At 45.8% G+C, this 23943-nt stretch overlaps 1 protein-coding gene across 7 annotated transcripts in view; it reads left to right on the top strand.

Moving 5' to 3' along the window:
• The window catches only part of LOC144174631 (uncharacterized), a 60684-nt gene extending 36951 nt beyond the window's left edge, over nucleotides 1-23733 (top strand). For 6 of the 7 annotated variants that reach the window (XM_077703417.1, XM_077703416.1, XM_077703411.1 and 3 more), the window contains 8 exons: nucleotides 7305-7397; nucleotides 9964-10065; nucleotides 12161-12274; nucleotides 17482-17535; nucleotides 17661-17717; nucleotides 18120-18218; nucleotides 19696-19741; nucleotides 22351-23733. In XM_077703417.1, the coding sequence (XP_077559543.1) occupies nucleotides 7305-7397; nucleotides 9964-10065; nucleotides 12161-12274; nucleotides 17482-17535; nucleotides 17661-17717; nucleotides 18120-18218; nucleotides 19696-19741; nucleotides 22351-22519 (734 nt within the window). In that variant the 3' untranslated portion in view covers nucleotides 22520-23733. The remainder of the gene's footprint in view (nucleotides 1-7304; nucleotides 7398-9963; nucleotides 10066-12160; nucleotides 12275-17481; nucleotides 17536-17660; nucleotides 17718-18119; nucleotides 18219-19695; nucleotides 19742-22350) is intronic. The other variant, XM_077703415.1, reaches the window with a different exon arrangement.
• The last annotated feature ends 210 nt before the right edge of the window (nucleotides 23734-23943 follow it).

The raw sequence follows: 23943 nt of genomic DNA, 5'->3' as shown, positions 1-23943 counted from the left end.
TCAAAGGTCCCAAGTGGTCAAAATTAATGCAGAGCCCTCCACTACGTCTCGGAGCCCAGTTGTAGCTTCAGCACGTTGACCCCACCATCAATCAGTCAATCCATTCACCGTAATGACCAGTAGTACTGAGTAGCACCGACGCAGCCCGTGTGGTACCTGCATATGCTTTTCTTTCTTTGGTGCTTGTGTAGACCACAGTTCCAAAAGGAATGAGGAATTTTTTTTTTTGCGTCGTCTGGCATTTCGCATCCAACAAGACTTGTTGAATGACCACCTGTGTTAGTAACGTGCATTTAGTTGCCTCAACCTGCATTGCTCGACAGGTTTGCTCTGCATTAAAATGCACAAGTAGCACAGCTTTAATAATTACGGTTGAGGAAATACTAAAGAAGGGTAGTTGTAAGAAAATGCATTAAGATCAGTTCGATGTAGTAGTGGTTACCAATTAAGAGTTACAAAGATGTAGTAGTGGTTACCAATTAAGAGTTACAAACTGTTCGTGTGGGCGACCTAAATGCAACGTTGACGTCTGCTTATGTCAAAGAATCCCAGGAACTTGGAACATGACTTGTTGCCCTCCACTGCCATCCGTCTTGTAGCCTGACATGCACTTGTCACCTCCATTATGGTGGATATTCGGGGTTTGATAGCTAGCTGTGGCTGTGGGAGAATTTGCTGAAATTGCTGGAGTACTAAAAGTAAACTTCTGTGACGGCACTTATCATCAGCGCTTGTGGGAAAGAAAGTGTGAGTTGGGTTTACCATCATTTTTAGGTGAGCGTAAAGCTATGCATAGCTCAACGTAATTTTTCAGCGCGTTCTCCTCGTGCACTACCGACACCCTAGTTTGTATGCGCTACTCTTTGTAGACCATTATAATCATCATTCATTCATTCAGTGTGTCTTTTGTAGCATGGAGGAAAGAAAAGCTTCACGTTGACTCGAAGTTACCAATGGGAAGATTTTAGCTCTGGCATTCGTTGGTGAGGGAAAGGGGAGGGGGGGGGGGGGGGGGTAGGAAACAGACAGCCACTAACCCAGCCTACAATCCAATATCAACTCTCGGAGAATACTTTTGTGTCACAAGCTATGCAGTAACCATACGCAGCAGCCGCAACATATAAAAAGTTCTGACGTTAAGAAATTTGAATGTGCTCTTGATGTTTACTGCGCACGGCAATGAATATGTGGTTGCACTTTTTATTCTAAGTAGCTTAAAGCATCAGTGCCTGTAATTACTGTCTGTATCATCCGCTTACCTCTCTAAGTGAGGGTTAACAGTACAGTAGACTCTCGATAAACGGAACTTCAAGGGACCGGAAAAATTAGTTCCGTTTAACAGGAGTTCTGTTTACTGAGAGAGATGTTCTAAGGTGCAAATTTATGTGCGTACACACTTTTAAGGGCATTTCATGGAACTCTAACCACTAGAGAGTGACTAGCTGATAGTTTTCAGAAAGCAAGAAAACTACAAGAAGCGTAGGCACAGCATTCACAAAGTTGATTTGGCAACGAGTCGCTGTGCACTACAAAATGCGTCAATTATTTTTGCAATTGCATCTTCACGGAGGCTAGAGGCCTCAACTGCGGGAGTGCTTACGAGCCACCGAATTTAGAAGATGGCAACGTGGTAATGAAGCACGAATAGCACAACGATGGCACGAACGAGGTGACAGGAGGTGAGCCCTGTAGCCTCGGCGTCTAGAATCGAGACCGAACGACAGGAACAAGAACTGCGATGTTGCATTCGTTGCGCTAACGCGGCTAACCACTTACGAGACGAGGCTTATGAGGCCAACAAGGCTAAAAAAGCATGGAGGAAGAAAAAAAAAACGAACGTAACAGCCGGAACCGTGAAAAGCTGATTCTCATGCCAGTGGATTTCACAAGAAGTTCCATTTCTGGTTCTGTTTACACGGTGATGCGGAAATTTTAGTTCTGATTACCGAGAGTTTTTTTACGTTATCTGAATACAAAACCAACCAAATTCCAGGCAACTGTTCCGTTTAAGTGGCAATTCCGTTTAAGCGATTTCCGTTTATCGAGATTCTACTGTATAAATAAATCAATAAAATATGCGGCTTCAATGTAGGCCCTCGCCACTATGATAAGCCATTGTGCGATTTGTTTGTGAAAGGAAATGAATGAAACGATAGGGAAGTTATGTAGACTTCAGTATCACCTAGAAGGTTTTTATTATTAATTTGAAAAAACTCCTTCCTTTGGATATTTAAATTTTCTTGCTTTGAATTTTTCTCCTTCATTTCATGTTCTCCATTTCCCTTTGGGCCCCCACCCTTCAAAATAACATCTTCCATACACCACAGGGTTAGAGACAGTTGGGGCAATGTCGGAAGGAAGTGTAGATTCACACACACGGGCATTTTAATAGTGCAGCGGAGAAAGAAGAACGCCATATTCCTGAACTGTCGCGTTGAAAACGGTTGCTTTAGACCGTGGTCAATACCCTTCATAATTAAACAGTAGAAGAATAATAAACCATGAGGCCTAATTGTGATCACTTCACCTGTCTGTCTAATTAAATGTCATTCTTGGGCAGACCAAATCCATGGGTATATGTGCTATTATTATAGGTGCATAATAGCACATCATGATCATCGGCAAAACTATTTCTGAAATAAATCTCCTTCCATCTTGCTGCATTGCTCCTAGCTGTTGCTCCAAGTTCCTTTAGCTCAGGAGGGACATAGCACCTGAGTTTTATTGCTTCTCGACAGCATGATTGTGGAGAAAACTGCTGCAGCACCACGCATCGACTTCTCTGTGAAAGAAATGCTCTGGTATTAAGAACTGGGCGGTGCTCAGTGTGCCTAAGATGACCGGCCATGATTTCATTCGACTGAGTCGTGCTGGAGCCATTGGATTGCCTGGCAATGATGCAGACTAAGTTCAACTAAAGGCCCATCCCGTTGGCGCATATTTCGCGAGCTGAAGAACCAACAGAGTTGAAATGACCGCTAAGTCAGACGCGGCGTGACACGAGTTGATGCACCCACACTCAAGCGAGGACATTCAATTGCTGGTGGTCACTGGTGAGCCTGAGCCTGAGCATGAAGAGCTGTCTATTGGCTGCGTCCAGGGAGCACTCGTTGCCTCCCTGCAAAAGCAAAGCAGGCGCCCTGGCAGCCTCTCCTTGGGTGAGCCCGGGACGTCTCCTGCCAATCCAACAAGTCTCACAGAGGTTAGCACTACTGCTTTAAACAGCCAACCATCGCGTGCGGTGTCAAGCAGCAGAACGGCAGAGACCACATTCTAGACTGCTGTTGGACGGGGTTGGCAGCGATCAAGGATTATGTATCGGCTAGAAGAGCACCCATGGAGGAGGTGTTAATTGAGCCTTGTGTGTGTCACAGTGACTGGAGTTTATTGATAGTGTGGGGCCCAGTGTATTGCACACGACGAATGGGAGGGGTGTGCTTGCTGTCCCAGTTGCAGCAGCCAGAAGAGCACTATCAGCACACATGGTGGCCACAGCAGCATTCACCGCTACCAAAGCACACTGCTGGAACAACGCGGCAAGCTGCTGCTCATCGTGTCCAAAGCTCGCCACCTCCAATGTCAAGATGGGAGAACTGCATACAAAGCAAGTTAGAGGAAAGCCTGGCAAGCCGGTTTCCCCAAAGGCAGACCAGGTACCGCTGGGTACCTATCCGTGCATGGGAATGGTTGAGTACCTCACAGACTTCGTGCCTGTCGTCGAATTCAAACACATCGCGTGTCATATGTTTGGCTGTGTCCCAGTGAGGGAGAAGATCAGCCCCACCAGCCTCTTCCATGGCTTTAAGTTGTACCTGCCACGCCTTCTCGAGTGCAGGTTGATAATTATTGCTGTTGGACTGGCGGCAGACGGCACCCATATTATGATTCATGCCAAGTTTGTGAAGCAGGCTCCGCAGTCCCGCTGTACGCATCTCTACAGCAAGCTGCTCGTGAGGAGGACGCACTGTGTGCAGCTGACCTAGAGTGGCCGCAACTACTTTGCCCGTGAGGCGGCTTGGGGGTGCTGCAGCGCAAGCAGAAAATGTGTGCCTTCAGGGTGCTGCGCTCCGTCACTACCCAAAAAGCGCTGTCTGAGTGCACAATGCTGAACTCCGTGTGTACAAGACCAAGGGAAAACAGACAACTGTGAGCTGCGGCAACCACTGTACATATTTGGCAAACGTCACTGATTGCCTGGGACTTCAAACCTACCTCCACCTTCACGTTCTCCTCGTGCAAGATCAGCTACTAGGACTACCGCAAGTGGATCTACAGCCTCGACATCCGGGACTTGGATCAGCTATTCTTCTGCATGGGGACAAATGAAGGTTTTGGGGCACATGAGTGGAAGGAGCCACTGCTTGTGTGCTTAGTGCCTGAGCTCTATCAAACACTTGGACTTGTTAAGGACATACCCGCCCACATTCGCGTGAATCAGACCCAGTTGCCCAGAGAGTTTTTGAGGCTTGGCCTTAAGAAAGAGCTCAATGGCAACATTACAAGCGCTGTGTAACTCGGTTGGCACGATCTTGGAGATGTGGACAATGGTGCAAAGTGCCACATTTTTTTTTTATTGCGACTGTATGAACTGCAATAAGATTTTCACCTCCAGATCATCATGCGATGACAGATTTAAGATTTATCTATCAGTTCGCATTAGGCAATACGCTAAAACAATAATGTAGCACCGTTGCCTTTAAAGGAATACATCAGCTAAAACATGGCATAGTTAAATCAGGCTCACCCAAAAGACTGCTTTTCTTCCTAACACTTGCTTGCACTCATCAGTCACATGCATTTGCCACTCACTCAAATGCATTTGCGCCACTCACAGGTGCTGCTCTAGAGTGCGAGCTTCACTGAAAAGTTTGACTGGGGCTCACTCGCACCGGCTTTTGTTCACTATGTTGTTTCATTCACTTCTGTACAGGAACGTTGTTGCAGTCATGCTTTTGCGTGGCATGGAATGGGCCCTGCGATGACTATTGGATGGACTTAGGCCAGAAATAGAAATCTTTGCATGTACCGTATACACGTCGCGGCATGCCATCATCTCGGTCCGTGTTAGCGCTTTGCGGCTGGTCACGGTGTATTTACACAGCCCACTCACTCAGGTTTGAAGCGAAATTTATCTTGCCATTTCGAGGCTAAGGTGCTTTAGTTTTGGCAACATTGTTCGTTCTACATGGGCTGAAGCTGAGGCTGTAGATTTCAAAATGCAACTGCTTCGCATGTTCGACTTTGTATGTTCTTTTCATAAGTTGGATTCTAGTCTCGTGTCTTATGCCATGTTGCGGGACGTCACTGAGAGTAGTGCTTGGTAGTTTTGCCCCAGAGGTGGCCCAAGCTGGCCTCCTTTTTACACGCTTGATGTTGCTCACAATGTTTTGCTTTCTTTTTACAGTTGAGCTGTTTTTGGCAAGGGTTCTGTATCTGTCACATGCGTGAACAAAAGCTCCCCAGGCTTCACGCCTCTTTGAAACGCGAGGTGTTCCCTAGCACGTGGCATTCGTCTGTGTGCCCCTGTTTCTCTTTGGCTTTCAATTCACTCCATAGCATGGGGCATTCTTGTGTGTTTGTTTTCGCAAGGCATTCCATACCACAAGGTATTCGATTGTATGCCTTTGTTTGTTTGCCGGCCCGGTTTCCTGCTTTTATGTATTTGGCTCCGCACTCACTAACTCGCGAAGTTGCCGTTCTCTATTTCGCATTCCGCTTCTCTTCTGTCGTCATAATGGGGAGGCAGCGTAAAGTGAGGACTCGTCGACGGGAATGGAATCATCTCCAGCAGACGGCAAACACCAATTAACCCTTTGTGGTCCGTTGTCGCGCCATGCCCGACAATGCAAAATGGCCGTATCGGCCTGTTGTCGGGATATGCCCGACATTGGTGTTCAAGATTAAATTGCACGTTTTTTTTTACTGCGCCATGCGCACAATCTTTGTAAACACGATGTGCCATCTCTTGAGGGATAAGTGAACTTCGCTTACTGAATTTTCCTTCATTTTGCGCTGGGGTGCAGCACAATGTTCAGCGCGGGCCTTCTGGATTCTGGAGAGTTTTCGCGGGCGTGCTGTTTGCTGAGAAGCATGGCCACTTCCTCATCGCGGGCTTTCTATGGGGCGACTTCAGTGAGGAAGAGAATTATATGTGCTTCCATCAATAGTGATGACAGTGATTCGGCAGAAGTGAGTGCTGAAGACCACTACGGCGGTGGAGACAGCACCAGGCGGGTCATTACTCAGTGAGCTACACATTTTGTTGAAAGACAATGAATAGGGGGCTAAACATTTTTTCCTGGCACCTTGAGGTTTCAGTTGTGAAAAGTTTTATTTGGAGTCGGGAACACAGCTGCAGAATCATGTGGGGAAAGAGCAGCGAAACCTGCAGTACCATCGCCACCTCGTCCAACAGCTGGTGGGTGATCTGAGGTCTTGAGCCAGAAAGCAGGGCCTGTTGGCACATATGGACTGAGGAAAGGCTGTTTGGAACGAAAAATTTTATCTGCAGGCTCCCACGCTGAATCAGAAAGGACTGTGCAGTTTGTAGCGATAGCAAAAGAATAGGAAGCAGGAAAGAAACAAATTTTCTGCAAAACCGGCAGTAACAACCTAGGAAAATGCTTCGAGCGGTCTCGCACGCTGCACAAATATCGGGATAGGAGTTGCAAGCAGAATGCAGGAGAAAAAGTAAATACTCTGTGAGGTTTTCTTGCACAGTTTGTGTTTTTATTTGCGGCACCAGAAACTGCCAGAATGGTAGCGAACTGGAGTGGCCGGAAAGTGGGTAAGAGTTCTGGACGATGAAGGGGTAAGATCTTGACTAAAAATGATGACCCACCGATCAAGACAGCAGATGAGTTTGTACCTTTGTTCAACATTCTGTGTCATCTCAGCTTCACTGGTAACCCACCTTCTTATGCCGGGGTCATCGCACCTGTAATTTAGGATCTGTTCCTTGGCTTCATATAGAGCTTGCCTTAGATCAGGCACCATATTGGCTCAATTGATTTCACCTAACAGCTTTTCAGAGTTCCTTGGCTTTATATGGAGCTTGCCTTGCGTTATGGGCCATTGGCTCAATTGTTTTCACTTGATTGCTTTTCAGAGTTCCTTGGCTTTATACGGAGCTTACCTTACGTTATGGGTTATCGGTTCAATCGTTTTCAACTAATTATTTTTAAGAGATAGTCATTGGCGTAGGCCCATTCTGTGTTTCGAGCTTCACATTGTCAACAGTTCGCTGGAAGCAGAAAGGGGTAAGCGGAACTTACAGTCAGAACATTTTCAATGCTCTCTTTCAGAGTCGGATAATGAGAGCACTTTTGGAACACCGCAGAAAAGTCGCCCGGCATTGCGTGCATTGCAAGTTCGAGGACAGAGCCTGCAGAAAAAAGGTAAGCGTTCTTTTCATTGACTAAACTGTCAACGCTGCGTGGTATTTTAATGTGAAGGAATGAAAGAGGAATTGAGGGGACGTGCTTTTTTTTTTAAAACATTGGCACGTGCTGCCAGCTGTGACCACACTCTGAACGATCTGGGTAAGATGCGAAAGGGAGTATGCAGTACTGCAGTTTAGTTTAAGCTCTCCCTGGTTAAATAAACCGCCCTTTTTATCCTCTTCTTTAAAAAGAAATCCGGCCCATATTTCCATCAGCCGCAGTCTGCAAAATTGCGAACTTAAAGGAGCCATGAAGAGAAAATACAACTTCGCTTAATTTGAAAGAACTAGGATTCAGTATCTCACTCAGCTCCATTAGAGCCACAAAAGCTGTTTTTTAACGAAAAAAACGCAAGAAGTAATTAAAAACTTTCAAATTTCGCGCCACAGTGACGTGTTATGAGCAACAATGACGTCATACGGGCCAACAATAAAACATAATTTTCAGTGCGTTAACTGCACGTTAGCATTCAAGTGATGCAGTCAAGTAGAACTAGAGGCCCCATTACAGATGTCCAGTCATGTGTCGTCGTGACAGGTCAGTTAGGCGGCCGTCAATCGCACAAACAAGGTTCCGTGACGTCATAGAAAAGTTGCGGGAAATTGGCTAGGGGGTCGCCTCAGCTTTACACGTTTTCTTTAATATCTCCGTTATTTCTTCGAAGATTGCGATGAGATTGGTATCATTGTTATCGGGACTAAGCAGTCTTTCTAATAAACCCAACTTGTATTTTGTCTTCATGGCTCCTTTAAAGCCAGTTCCACCCGGTGTGAAATCTTCTGAAAAAGTTGAGCTGTGGGTTGCCTTACGAAGATTCTGCTTAGTGTCCGCTTCTTGTGTGTAATATTTCATGTGTGCAGTCGTCCTTGCACCTAACTGCCATATAATTTGTATCAGGACAGTTCCGGTGAAAGAACTGTTTCAGCCATTTTCTATAACCATACTCCCTCCGTAGGTGGCCATGAATTGACAGCGGACAGTAATTCTGTAACATTTACAACTTCACAAATCAGGACGAGTAAATGAAACATGGCGTAATGGTAGAGTTGCTTAGCGGCTAATTGTCATATCATTTCTTTCGGGATTCTTGTTATTAACACAAGAGTTAAGAGCCGTTTTCTGTGATCATATTCCCTACAAAGATGGCCATGCTTCACTGTACAACGCGCAATGTGGAAAAGCCAGCCTACAAAGACCAGGATTACACCGATCTTAAAGTCAGCTTCGCCTGCAAGCACAAGTGCTCTGCTGGAAAGACATTTTTAGGGGCGATATGAGCCGTCTTCGACATTTTTAAATATTTTTTATAGATGTTTTCTATACTGGAAACTGGTTTTTTGCGCGGGGGAGAAACCTGCTCCAGGGAGAGCATGACACGATACCAGCAGAGAGTGTTGTCAGGGCCAGCCCTAAAACAGCTCGCTGTTAAATGGAGGAAAGTGCTTTGCAAGTGCTCATTCGTTCCTATACACTTGTATCCGAGGTCATCTGCATGGTAGGAGCAGATTGCATTGAGTACTTAGTACGTAAGTGTAACTGTTTCGATACAAGGTACATTGTCCGAAACACTAAGGTTCCAATGTACTATCCAGTGACATGTTCAAATAATGCTGACTATTCAATGCAGAAATTTGGGCTAGTTGGGGATACGACTTCGACCATGTCGAAGTCAAATAATGCACACTTTTTTGGCTGCCTGCTAAAATTTAACCCTCTGTGGCTAAAACATGCCAGCCTACCGGCTTCATGTTGTTGGCATTAGGGCATAAAGGGAACAAAAGCGAAGGGGGCAGGGATCTGACTACCTAACCCAGTGGTTTTCAACCCTGAGTGTGTTTGGGGACCCCCCTCGGGCTTGCAAAGGTGATGGGGGACCTCACGACAAAATATGTTCATCCGTGTCATAATGTCAAACAATTTGCATATGCAGCTAACCTCTCAAACATACTTATCAACGTCCGCGTTTTGTGTCTAGAATTTTACGCCGATGCGTGTGATATTATCAGACAATTTTCTCTTGCAGCCTAAAGTCAACGAAAGACCTACCCAGATGCTGCCTTCTGGGTGTCTGGTTTCTCAGCATACCTGGCGTTTTATGCAAAAAAGCCAACGTAAAACTTCCGCTACGCGAAAAAGTTGGAGTACATATTGTGCACTGAAGCACCCTTTTTGCCAGGAAGGTTTGCCAAAAAGAAAAAAAATAGGGGTGGGGGAGAAGGTGGAGGGGGGGGGGGGGGGGGGGGGGGGCCGCATGCAGGGGGGCTGCAGGGGGATAGTTTTGAAGAGGTCTTCGTGGACCCTGAAATGCCCTCGCGAACCCCCGGGGTCCGCAGACCCCTATTTGAGAACCACTGACCTAGCCCATGCAACTTGTACCACATCTTCATTGTCACCACATTTGAAGTAGCAGTTTTTCTCTTTGCCAAGCACCGCACAGTTTGGAGCATTATTTCGATGTGCCATCACCCGTGACGAGACGAGCTGCCTTCGTTGATTTGGCATCACGACGTATACATTTCAGGCGTGGATGCTGCCGAAACTATCCAGGTGAAAACTCTCGCTCAAATCCGGCAAGAGAAGGCTGCACGGCACGCAGCAGCTGTGCCGGTGACAAGTACGGAAGGTAAGTTCGAACCTGACCGTTTCTTCACAGCAACTTTGGCAGCAACTTCACAGCAGCTTTAAAGGGGTCATGCAGACAAACACAAGTTTGGCTAATTCGAAAGGTTGCCTCATTAGAACCACATTGACCCCACTTTTAACGTAAGTTTTGCTCAAATAAGCTATATACTATTAGGGAAAAAAGGAATGGCCATGCGACCCACTAGCTCAATTCCCACAACAGAACCTATGATGTCATATACGCCAGCTCTGCGATTGGCTGAGCTGGCGTATATGACATATGCAAATAAGGCTGAGCTGGCGTATATGACATATGCAAATAAGGCAGGGCTGATAAACTTGCTGAACGAATTATTTGCACTTCAATTTGGGGCACATTCTTTTTATAGCAGTAAGAGTGGTGGGGTAAACAGTGGAAGTTACAAAAGCACACGTAAACTTAGAAGTACCGATGTGTACTGCTGTTGGTACTGCGCGCACTATGCTTGTTTTAGCTGAACAGCACTGTGGCTCTTAGGGGTTGTCTCAGACGACACTGGCCGATCGGCGTAAGTTATGGCGTCTTATGGGACCATATTTGTCTAGGAGCACCATGTTTCACGAAACAATTATTTTCTCCATGAGCAAAAACAAGCCAGGTGCAAATACAGTCAAAAACAAAGCAAAGGCAGAAAACGGTCCACTGCGGTATGGTGGCGCCATCTAGGTTGACTGACAGTAAACAAGTCTCCGCTCCACACCAAGTTTATCTTGAAGACCCGTTCTTATGATGTCATTGCAGACGACGTTAAAACACACGATTTGGCGGGAGAATCAAAATTTTAACTTAAATTGATTGATTTCTCAGTGAATAAAGCATCATTTGCTTCTGGACAAGCTATGGGCACTATAAAACACGAAATCTGTAGAATAAAACAAACTTGTATTTTGTCTGCACGGCCCCTTTAAAGGAACTATGAAGACAGCCTAGACACGTCACACAGCACAGACATACAAACCAGGTTAATTTCCCTTGCACATAGTATGTACTATCATATCGTCATGTGGCAAACAACCGAAATACAGTTCACCCTAACCAGCACAGCTGCCTCCAGCTCGCCACTCCCCTTGAAGCATGCCATCGAGAAATGGGATTTCTTTGTGATAAACTAATCAGTGCTACGCTTACGCACATTTCACTTTTGCAAATAGCTTCACGGACTTCAATTATTTCTTGGGGAAGGCAGCCATGGCTTTTAGCAAGCGCGTCGGTTTTCCTAAAATCAGCTTAACATTTGCAGTCACAGCAATGAATGCCTAGATGACCACTGGAAGCATTACATAAATTGTTCCCATGCTCACGTGACCTATGATTTAGACATGTGCCGGTGACAGTATTATAATAGTGTGAGCATTAGCGTCATCGTTGGTTCCTAAATGATAACTGGACTCGCCATTCCCACCTTGCAACTCATCATCATTGTGTCATGTGCAAGCTCTGCATCATCTTCTTCATCACCCAGTCTAACGCCTTCATCATCATTGTTTTTGGCAACAGCTTCTCGGTGAGGTTGTGTCCTCATTATACGCAGTCTCGCATATCCGAGTCTTCCACGTGGGGGGGGATAGACCAGTCCAGTAGCAGTTAGGAACCAGTGATGACACTGGTGTTCTCGGTATTCATGCGCGCAGAAAATAAACACAGTGTGTTAGTTTGGGCTGCGTGGTGTTTTCCTATTTTTGCCTGTCTATCATGTATGCTATTCTTTTGGATCGTGTCAGACCAGTTCACTCCTCAGATAGCTTTGTGCCAAGTGTCGCGGTTGTGGAAAATGCAATGCTAAGTTTTCCCGACGGGCGTTAACTAGCCATTTGGTTCAAGACACTATAACGTTACTATGAAAAGATTATAGATGGAGTATATGGGAAGACCCTTTCAAAAAGAGAACCCTCGAATCAAATGAACCTGCCCAAGTAACCTGAAATAAGCAGGTTTTGCAAAAAAATTATTGCATGCAGTTACACTTGCATTTTGTGTGAAATTCATTATTGGCACCTATCTGTGTCGTGTTTGTTTATGATGTTTTAAATTTTCTTAATTTCGCTTCTTATTCTAGAGGTGGATTCTTCGGTTACTGCAGATTTTGAGAGAATGAGAGAGGAGCAGTTGCTTAAGCGCATTCTGGGTGTGTCTGAAGTCTACACTGTCATGCAAGGTGACCTCATGCATGGTAAGTGTTACTCCAATCTGTCATCTGATATTGATATTTAAATGCTTTACCACTCCAGCTATTATGTGCGCGGTGCGAAAGTGTTTTGTACTAAACAGTCGAACATTGAGCAAAAGAAATGGTGCAAACAAAAAACAGTGGACAAAGGAAATTGGATCTCATTCCATTCGCTTGTTTCTTGTCCTCTGGAAACCGTGTCTGCTACATTTCTTTTTCGCCCAACCCATGGAAGGCAGTTGTCAGAATTGTGAAAAGCATATTGCTCTTAGGCATTGAGGTGCCGCGATGAAGTGAATTTAAGGGACGCGGGTCTTAGAATGGTCAAAAATGGCCAAAATATCGATTTTGAGAAAATACAATTTTTGGAATTATTGTACCTTCAAGCACCTGCCTTCAAAATATCAACGCGAAATTCCATCGGGAAATACTCTAAAATCATGTTTTGAAACGCCTCGAGGGCCACGAAATGCCCGGAATTGGGCAAAAGTTGCTTCAAATTCCCGCGCGCCCCGCGGGCGAAGCAGCCGACCGATCGCCGCCATCTTGGTCTTGTTTTGAAGCTTGTTTCTTTGTGCGCATTTTGCGATATCTCAAAATGGCGTCGCTTGAGTAGAACGACCGCCCTTGCCAGTTTTCCGAAGGCACCTTCTCGGCCGCCGATTGGCTAGAGCGGGCGCGCGCGGTTTGAGTTCGCCATACGACCCCTCCCATTGGTCGGCGCGACTGCTGTCATGGCGGTCGCCATCATGGCGTCTGCTACGCGCGTCTGACGGAGTCCGCTCTTCTGGCGCAGCGCTCGCTTAGAGCAGTTTTTTTTTACAGTTTCTTCTAATTCTTCCATCGCGTACTTTCGTGAATGATGCCAGGAGACGTACGTTTGAAGAAGACAACCCGTCATGCGCACGGAAAGCGAAAGCGTCGTCCGCCTATCCCAAGGTCGCGTGGTGCGACTTCGGGCCGCTCGACTCCGCCGGATGAGAATCGTTCGCCGCCTCGTATTGCCTCGCCTGCCCCATCGCCTGACCAACCACCTCCGGAATCCATACCTGGTCCAAGCACGTCCTGCCGGCTTGACACGAGGTATTACACGGCGGAGGAGATCGCCGCGCGTACGGAACACGCGGACGAGGTCAAGCGCGGAATGGAGACCAAGTAAGCAACGCAGCGGAAATTCGACCTCCTTGAAGTGGATTTGGCGCACTCAGAGGAAGAATCCGGCACAGATTTTGTCTTAGTGGATTTTGCAATGCTGAAGGACCTTTTTGCGCACGTCAGGTGCGGCAAGTGCGGGCTGGCGGCGCCGGATTTGAGGAAGCCTGACCGGCAGTACGGCCTCGCCGTGAAGCTCGAGGTGACGTGCTCGGTTTGTGAACACCGTGTGGAACGTTTTTCCTCGCCAAGGACCGAAGGATCTGGCAATATCACTCTTTTTGAAGTGAATATGAGGGCTTTGAAAAGTATTCAAAGCATCGGGAAGGGGGTGACTGCTCTGTCAGATTTTTGTGCTGGTATGAACTTGTCCCACAGAGGCCTGCACCACAAGACATTCCAAAGCGCACTTGAGGAAAGTGGTTCAGGTTTGCGAGGACACTGCAGCAGCCTCTGAAGCTGATAGTGTGCGTGCCATCAAGGACTTGTACTCGAACCTTGGTCAGCCGCCAAACAACATAGATGTGATGTTTGATGGCACGTGGATGACAAGGGGACGGTTGTCACACATTGGAGTGGGCTGCATCATTGAAGTGTACACCGGCTTGGTGATTGATCATGTAGTCCTTTTTAACTTTTGCTTAGGTTGCGCCATCGGACCCAAAGCTTCAGATGAGGGCTACGAAGATTGGCTGGCAGACCATGAGTCTCAGCGAAACATTGACTGTGGTGCAGGACGCATGGATGTAGAGGCAGCCCTGATAATGTTCAAGCGCTCGCTCTCCAAGAATGGGCTGCGGTACACAACCGTGATGTCCAATGGAGATAGCCGCACCATGCACGGCTTGAAGGAAAAAGGCGTCTTATGGGTTTATCCCCATAGGCCAAGAAAGTTTGCCTTTCGGCTACATTTATTTTCCCCAAAACTCTTGAGGGCCAACAACATGATGCATTTGCGGAAAACGCACTGCGCAGTGTCCCACCCCTGTATCCTCTCAAACTTCCAGCATAAAAACCGCGAATGAAATAGCCTCACCAAAGAACAAAAAAAGGGGGGCACCTAAAGCAAGTTTCACCCTCACACTTTTGCCGTACACAATATTCTGGGTACCACAGTGCACTGTAATAGATGATGGCACTTCACGAAGGACTGTTGCAGTTTTCACGACGCCAGCAAGACACCACCAGATTTCACAACGCTAGCAAAATGCCAACCGATTCGAAGTCGATAAATTTTGCTAAATTCCTGATTGGGTCCGTTACTTGGCCTTTTGTATCTCCAGTTCTAGTTGACATTTTTGGAATCCAAAGACAGATTTGAAAATGGGAAGAACATGTCTTTGTTACTGGGAAATTTTGAAGCTACACTACTGACGGTTCATCTCATAACACATGGCCAAACTTCAAATGCAGTTTTCTCAGTTTCATATTTTTGGTAACTTCCCTCAGCCTTACGCAGCTTTTAGGAAACTTCTTTTTGCTTCATAAGGTCAATCTTGGTACCATTTTTTTCAGTACAGCCTGAGGCAGCCGATGACATTCTTAGTTTTTCTGTTTAGGCTACGCATAAATAATGACTTGCAGTTATTTTGATGAGCCAAAATATCTAATACTGCCATTTTTTGTACTTGACATATTTTTTTAGGATGCTGTGACTTTAGAGAAAAACGAAGAATGTCATCGGGTATGGGAACTCTCTGGCTATCCATTCATGTAATTAAAAGCGACAAAATGCAATGCGAAAGTTCATTAAAGCTGCGTAAGAAATTACCTAATTGCGGTTTAGACTTTGTATGATAACTTTTGAACTAACAGCACCAGCTCAAATATAATTGCATATTTGAAATCTACAGAGAAAAGCACATCCGTGTGCAAATTTTCATAAGTTTCTACCCATAAACAAAAAAGTTAGTTTTAAGACCCTCGTCCCCCCTTAAAAAATCTGTGGCCAGCTCATTTATGCCGACAAAGACCTGGAAACACGGTTAACTGAGCAATGTTAACCTATGTGTGCATGCATGCTCAAGGGTTCAGCTGACATTCGGGAGATGTGCAGGACCTCAACCGATCAAGCTTGTAAGGCTTTGTGTTTCCGTCATTGTCAGCATTATAAGACCAACTTAAATTTTCTTCTGGGAGCAGTGAGAGGCTTGTGGGTGTATATACTCACAAAGGAGAATTTATTTCCAAGCTTTGAACTTTTCTAGCCTTGGAGGGGCTGCAGCTAAACTCCAAAGCACTAAACTGTGCACGCCATTTGATTGGATTAGAACAGGCAGCACCCTTTAAAACCAGGAAAAGAAGATTCCAGTCGTTTCAGTGTTTCTGCTTTTTGATCAAAGGGAGTGCAGTCTGTCCTAAGCATGTGGCGAGTCTGTCGTAATGTTCAGTTTTCTCGTAAGAACACGTGTGTAAACACATGTCAAAATTCTGGGTTTAATGTGTTCAAGCAGCACCTAGATCGGGTAGGGAATAACACCTGTGTGAACCATGGGTCAACAGCTACCATCATCCTACATAATGAGAGCAGTAAAATACCTATAAGGAAAGGGTGTCAGACAAGGAGACACAATCTCTCCAATGTTATTCACAGCTTCTTTACAAGAAGTATTCATAACATTGGATTGGGGACAGGTGGGAATAAGGGTTAATGGAGAATACCTCAGTAACCTCAGATTTGCTGATGAAGTTGCCTTGCTAAGTAACTCAAGGGACGAATTGCAACGCATGCTAACCACACTGGACAAACAGAGTAGAACCGTGGGCCTGAAAATTAATATGCAGAAAACTAAAGTAATGATCAATTACCTCGGTACAGCACAGCAATTTGAGATAGGTGGCGAGGTACAGAAGTGGTAAGCGAATATATCTACTTAGACCAAGTGGTGACCCCGGATCCCAACCTTGAGGCAGAGATAATTAGAAGGATAAGAATGGGGTGGAGTGCATTCGGCAGGTATTCTCAGATAATGAATAGCAGCCTACCATTGTCGCTGAAGAATAAAGTGTATAACCGCTGCTTCTTACCGGTACTCACCTGTGGGGCAAAAACTTGGAGGCTCACTGAAATGGTTCAACTTAAATGGAGGACATCTCGGTGAGCAATGGAATAGAAGATGGTAGGTGTAACATTAAGGGACAAGAACAGAGTGGCGTTGGTCAGGGAACAAATGCGTGTTAAGGACATATCAGTAGAAATTAAGAATAAATGAGTGTGGGCAGGGTATGTAATGCAAAGGCAAAATAACCGTTGGTCATTAAGGGAAACAGAGTGGAACGCTAGAGAAGGCAAGCGTAGCAGGGGCGGCAGAAAATTGGATGGCCAAGTGAGATCAAGAAGTTTGTGGGGATTAATCGGTCGCAATTAGCACAGGACCAGGGTAATTGGAGATCTATTGGAGAGGCCTTTGCCCTGCAATGGGCATAGATAGGATGATGATGACGATGACAACGATGATGATGATGAACCACACCTTACAAGCCCCACCTGACCTCCTCGACTACATTTACCCAAGAGACCGGGAAAGTGGCTGCAAATGGCCTTGGGGTGGTCCGCATTTAAAAGCAAGGCAGCTAAGCGATCGTTGCTGAATGGTCACGTTATGTAAAAACCCCTGGGAAATCCAAAATTTGTGTCCCAGGAATCTGAACACTCACAGCCACAGACCATCATATCTCAGTGGGATAGTTTTTTTGTTTCACACTGAAATGCGCTGTTGCAGTGAGGTCGTCGCATAGAACTGTCTTTCATTTACATTCAACCGGATGATGGCGCCAAGGAGTTTAATTAACCTCCGTGGATAGCGTCCTCCATGAAGCTGGCTTCACTGCGTGGTATACCCGCGTGCAGTGAAGCAACCTTTACAGGCAATAAGGGTTTCCACACGCACAGTGGACAGCACGCACCCTAGTTAGTCTTGCTTTGATATCTATCATTGTAAAAAGGCCAAAAAGCAATTGAGCTTGCGGCTGGGACATGTGTCAATTGTCTCGCCTGCCATACGAGCACCAGAACACTTCATTTCTTCATCCATGCTTCTCCATTCTTGCTCTTTTAGATGATGTAGTGGACCTCCGGGAGAAACTCGCCAGGAAGCGAAAATACGATGCTGGTGAGCTCAAGCTGTTCGCCCGCTTTGTTTTTTTCTTTTTTTTTTTTTTTTTTTGTTGAGCCTTGTAATGACAGTTTGTGATTAAAAATTTTTCCCTCCCCCTCTCTTCTTCTTTTATTTTTCAGCAGAGGACTGTGACCAGCCAGAGCCGAAGCAGATCAGGACTGAAGAGGCAAAACAAAGTCAGTTTGGGAACACCTTTTGCATGCGCCAAAAGCTTAGGAACGCAGCAGCAAAGGAAAAAGGAGCCTGAACCCCCATAGGTTTTTGATTTTCAAAGCCTGCAAAACTTGTACCACCTGCCTGGCGATTTTAAGCATCAGTGACCCCCAAAAGTTGTACCATTTCCCCACTTTTCTCCCTTCTTCTTTAACTTCTTTCCTCTGCCCTCCAACGATTCCTTGGGGCTGCTGCTAAAAATGCTCTATGGCAGCATTTTTTCCATCCTTTAGACCATGTCCTCTCATGCGCAGTGTTAGTTTATAGGCAAAAAAAAAAGAGAGAACCAATAGATGATGGTTCCAGATGTGTTTTGTCCATGCCGGCCCTCTGATCTGATCGATGTCTCGCTGCTGTTTTTCCAGTTGCTCGCACTCGCATCAAGCGCCCAAGCTTCAAGGAACGTTCAAGGACGACCGCCTTGGACAAAGATGCCATGCAACCATATCAGGCTACTCTAGCAGGTACCGTGTTCAAGTTGTACACACAGTACATATAATTTAAAGGTGGCGCTAATAGCAACACTGATGCATCAAATCATCAATACAGGTTGGCTGAGCCCTTCGTTTTTGTGGTCCCCGCACATTGGTGTAGTGATACCGAATGTAACCTTCTATGTGGTGCTGTTTACGTGTAGTCGAAGGTAGCACGAAGCTCCTATTCTCTGCCGCTGCAAATTTCCTGGCTATACGTATGTTGCATTTACAGTGTTAAGTGAGAAATTTGTGTTTTCGGGGGCGTTATACATTTTTACCAGCTCTGTGTTAGCTCGACTGTGATTGCGTGCCATGTGTGTCCTTTACTAAGCATTAAAGGGGCCACGCAGACGAAATACAAGTTTGTTTTATTCGAAAGATTCCGTGTTTTATAGTGCCCCCAGCCCTTGTCCGGCAGCAAACGATGCCGTATTCACACAAGAAAATATTCAATTTAGCTTAAAATTTTGATTCTCCCACAATCGTGTGGTTTGGTGCTGTCTTCCATGAAGTCATAAGAGTGGGTATTCAAGTGCATTTCCAGTGCGTCATTGGGCTCTGCAGCCTTGCTTACCGTCGGTCATCCCAGATGGCGCTACAATACTCAGCTGCAGAACGTTGTCTGCCGTTGCTTTGTTTATGACCATATTTGCACTTGGCTTTGTTTTGTTACGGTAGAAAGTTCATTTCGTGAAACATGGGTATGCTCGACAAACAGGGTCATTTAAGACAACGTCTCTTGCGCCAATTGGCCAGTGTCGTACAAGACAACTCCAGAGCGGCGGGCAACTGTGCAGCTAAAACAAGCATAGTGCGCCCAGTACCAACAAAAGTGTGCTTCGGCAATTTAATGTTCCTGTGTATTTTCGTAACTCTCGTTGTTTACCCCACCATTATTGTTATTACTGCTGTAAAACGAAAATGCATTGCCTTTTTAAGTGCAAATAGCTTATTCGGCAAGCTTATAAGCCCTGCCTAATTTGCGTTTGCTTTTGCCGGCCTCAGCCAATCGCACAGCTGGGAATATGGCATCATAGGTTCTGTTGCAGGAAATGAACTAGTGGGTCGCATGGCCATTCCTTTTTTCCTAATTATATAGCTTATTTGAGCGAAGTGTGCATTATTAGTGGTGTGAGTGTGATTCTAACGAGGCAATCTTTCGCATGAACCAAACTTGTGTTTTGTCTGCATGGCCCAAGCATGTGCAGTCATGCCGGTGTATGGTCAGTCATGGTCACATTTAGACAATCTTATCGGTCTAAATAAGTCCCTCTTACAACGAGTCCCTCATACAACTCTCCCTCTTACAACATCAGGCGGGCACAACTTACTCTTTCACTTTCTGAGTACGGATGTTGCAAGAGGTTGCTTTTAATCTTTGTTGTTGCTGTTTTTTTTCCACAAACCAGTTCACCCAATGTGGGCATAGCATTCAAATTTCTTTCATTTGCCTCTTGCTGTGCAGTGAACAAACGTGCGGTTGTGGATCAAGAAACTGCCGTCAGTTCCAGGTAAGACTTCCGCAACACGAAAAATTTTCACTACTCATCTTACCTCTCTTTCCACCCATTTTGTTCTCTTGCTGCCGAGCACAGCCAGCAGTGTAGTGAATATATAAGAGCTGAGTGAAGATGCAAAATGTGCTCATTGTTTATGCATATTGTATGTTGTACCTGTCCCTCGTTTAAGCCTGCTCTCCTTCTCTCTCTCCCTCTTCATTATGCAAAAACAAGCCTCAATGGACGATGTCCATAAAAAGTTACTCCTTGACTAAATTCGGCTTGTTTGTGAAGGTACGGAACCGTTTCGTCTGGGTCCGTTTTTTTGCCGCAGCATAAAGAAAACAGGCTTTAGCGTTATCCTCAGTTTCTTCTGCAAGCACGTATGGGTGCTTGTTCTGGGATACAGCCTGTTTATTGTGTGGCGTTTTCGTCATAGGCCAGTTAGTGTAGTTTCATGACAGTGGAACATTCATGATAGGATGACTGGTCTCGTTGGGTGCAAGGTATCCTGGTGGCACCCATGGAAGGAGGGGTAGTGACATGGAAAGCAAGCTAGGGGTGATAGCGGAAGAAGGTGCAAATAAATGCAAATAAATTTCAAGAAGGTGCAATTGCAAATAAAATGTTCTGGGAGAGGACTCGTGAATATTAATCCCCAGCGCCTCTCCTTTTTGTTGTTTCCACCTGGTTGTGTGTCCTTAAGCGGTACAAAAGAATTTATAACTGTCAGTTATTTTCTTTCTCTCTCTCTGCCCCTCTTTTCTGTCATTTTGGGCCCGTTGGCCACCTTGGTGGCACGCTGCTTGCGGCACATCGGGTACATGTCATATTAACGACATGATCAGTAAATCGGAAAATAAAAATTTTGGTCAGCATTCAACATGTTCACTGAGTCGTGGCTCACCGGTGGGTCATGGTTTGTACTCCTCCTACGCGGCAGCAAAGTTACGAGCCTGCATCTGCTTTCGGATGCCATAGCTTTATCACACTTGAATGCAGAGATATGATTCTTCTTGCGTGAGGGTATAAATAACCAGAAGAATGCTTTCCTGGTGTTAAATGCTGTGACCCACCGGTGGCTTGCGGCACACTCAATGAGAACGTTTTCATGGTGCAGTGCAGTGTGATGCATTGGTAACCCACGCTCGAGAATACTGTGTAATGTGCGGCCGTGTGAGGTTTGACAATGAGACCAATATATATAAACAGTGGAACCCCGTTCATGCGTTTTTCACTAGACTCGGAAAACAAAATGTAACAACCAGGAAAATGCAGCAGTGAGGAAACCTTCAGAAATGAACGAGAACAGTGTAGCCCTGATTTGCAACCATGTATTTCTGCAACTTTGGCTTTCGAACCTTAAAAAACTCGAGAATGTAGGATTGCCGCCTTTTGCGATTGCTGGAAAACACCACGCGTGGCAATGCAAGGTCCCTAGCGATGTCTACTCTCTTCTGCGCTGGCAGCTTGCCTACTGCACTTAGTACGTCAAGGTTTTCCTGAAGGGAAAGCGCCTCCCATTTTCACGACACCATAAAGGCACGGCGAAGTTCATGGATTGAAGTTCAAAGGTGTTCTCTAAGCTTGAAGCGCACGATGGCGATGAGAGCGCGTGCTATTCTTGTGGTGGTGCTTTATGGGAAACACGCACTTCTGGCATTCCGAAGTTAAATTTCCGGGGTAAGCGCAGTGATGATGGAGATAGCATAGGGTACCATATGGCCGTCTAGTGGGGATGAATCGCACCCGCGTGCGGCTTCATGCAGTCAGTTCCGTAGCCAAGCCTGGCCAATTCTCCACAAACGTCAAAATGGTGGTCCACCGTCCGCGCATGTTGTCCGGGCGTGTTCGGAGTGTCAGATTGCGATGAATGATCCAGGAACGTACTCTGAGCCACGACGTAACAGTGAGGATTTGAATACATGGGACTCTATGCGAGCTGCTCAGGGACTTGATAAAAACAACATAGCAGCAAGGAAAACGCAGCACTGAGGAACGTAAAAGCGGGGTTCTACTGTATATATTTATTGCATTGGACATGTGGCAGTGCTATTGTTTTCAAGGAGTGGAGTGGCGGCCTATTTCTCTGTTGTGTTTGTATTTTTTGTCTTTCAGTTTTGTATCTTATATAGCTCTTTGTAGCTTTGTGTCTTTCAAATAACTCACCAAATGCCAGCAAGGGAGGTAGCAGTGCCATCTCTTTTGGAGAAAGTGTAACAGGCATAGCGCATGACCCACTGGTTGGTCACTCCGCACGTAAAACAAGACCTCAGCAAAGCATGCCGCAGTGAGCGTGTTAATTGCAAATGTATCTACAGTTGCAAGGCAACAGTTGTCCCAACTAAATTAATCGAGCCTATTAATGTTGAGTTTGTTTCATTTTTAACTCCTTTAGGGCACGTCATGTTGTGGGTAAATTCATCTTCAGCAAACTTGCTGCACGTGGTGCTCTTTAGCGCGATCGACAGTACTTGCTTTCACCAAGCGAAACACGCTGTGCATCTAGCTTAACCCTGCTGTTAGGCCTAACCGTGTGTCAAGTTTGTGTTAGCCACATACCACTGCTGCTTTATAGCTGAGCTGTTCAAAAGAGTCTATGCCTCTGTGTCATGGTGCAGCACTCCAGACATGGAGCCACCGGCGGTTAGAAGCCATGCCACGGTGGACGTGTCTAGCCATCTGGACGACGACCTTCTTGGCGAGGACGACGACCTCACGGCGCTAGACAGCATGGACAATGATGCTGACCTGCTTGACGAATCGGATGATGTCCTTGTGTTGACTTAACGCCGAAGGATGCCTGCGTCCCAGGCTTGCCTTTGGTGTGGCCGGGCGCTGTACAGAGTTATTCGGCACCGTCAGTTCAAAGCTGGTGTTGGCCAGTGCTCGAAGATGTGCACAGCGCAGTTAGGCTTACCCCCCACTCCCCACTGCCCCCCTGTTTTGAATTATGGATGTGCCATACATTACGTTAAAGTGTGTTAAGAAATGGCTGGGACTCTGCCAGAGCTGAAAGCCAAGGGAGTATCAGTATGCTGACTGTTTAGCAGAACCAGGAAAACGGAATTGGCACGGTCACTTTCTTTGGTTTAGCTATATCCCGATGGCATACATTATGCCAATAGTGGTTGCAATGAGAGATCGGAAGTTGGGTCTGTGGGTGTTAATTGCCTTTCTTTTCATATCCTTTACATATGCACTACAACAATCTATGGCTTATAAGCAGGAATTTGTGAACAATTTCTTGAGCACCGTGCCTGCTGTGTGCTTTCGCCGGTGGAAAACTGTTCAAACTTTCGTCGAAGTAGTGTTCACATGCCGTCACTGAGAAAGCAAGTAACCGCGGTATTGAGACAGGTTGTCGGCAAAAAGCATTGTCCCTAACAGCTCAACAAAAGAGGTAATTGGGGTGTCGATCCATGCTCCAAAAGTGGGCAGGTCGGGTGTTAATCCTCTGCATAGGCCACTGGACTGTGGTGAAATAGACCACAGGCATTGAAAAAGTGTCACGAACAACCTAGCCAGTAGCATACAGCTTGGAATGAAAATACGGGAAGGCACAATGCAAAAATGCCTCATGCTGCCATATTGTTGCGGCCCCATGCTTACAAACATGCTGTGGTCTTCATCGGCATACAACTAGAAGGGGTGGGGCTGTGGGGGAGACTGGACTGTTAGGGCTTTTTTTTTCCCTTGCACAAATGTACAGAAGTCAACTTTTCGTCATGGAAGCAAAGCAACCATTTTATTCTTTTTCATTATTGTGATTTGTTGGCTTTTCTGGGCATGTTGTTATTGTTATACTGTGTGTTATGGGTGGCCCGCCGTCTTCTGTGCATACGTTGGAAGTCCAGATGCAAGCATCAATTGAACATCTCTAAATTGTGCCACGTCCAAGCGCATTTGTATGTTACCCCGCACAAACGACCTATTTGTTTGTTTTACTTTCAGCTTAACATTGTTTTTTTGGAATGCTCAGTATTAAAGATGCCTATTTTTCATTTGTGTGTGTATATAAAAATTTTGTGCTTGTACAGATTGACCATACTAGAATACCAGACACATCTCACGACAACATTACATGACATTTCACGATATAAGGTCATATTTCAAGCTTGAAAAGCTTTGAACGCACACTGTCACCCGAAATGGAACTAGTGGCAAGAGGATAAAAATTGGGTCCGGCAACCTGTCAAGGTGAACGCGCTTTT

Source organism: Haemaphysalis longicornis, unplaced genomic scaffold (genome assembly GCF_048455015.1).
Source record: "Haemaphysalis longicornis isolate Haplotype H1 unplaced genomic scaffold, Haemaphysalis longicornis Haplotype H1 scaffold_3, whole genome shotgun sequence".
NCBI classification, from domain to species: Eukaryota; Metazoa; Arthropoda; class Arachnida; order Ixodida; family Ixodidae; genus Haemaphysalis; species Haemaphysalis longicornis.
This window is presented reverse-complemented; position numbering and strand designations above follow the sequence as displayed.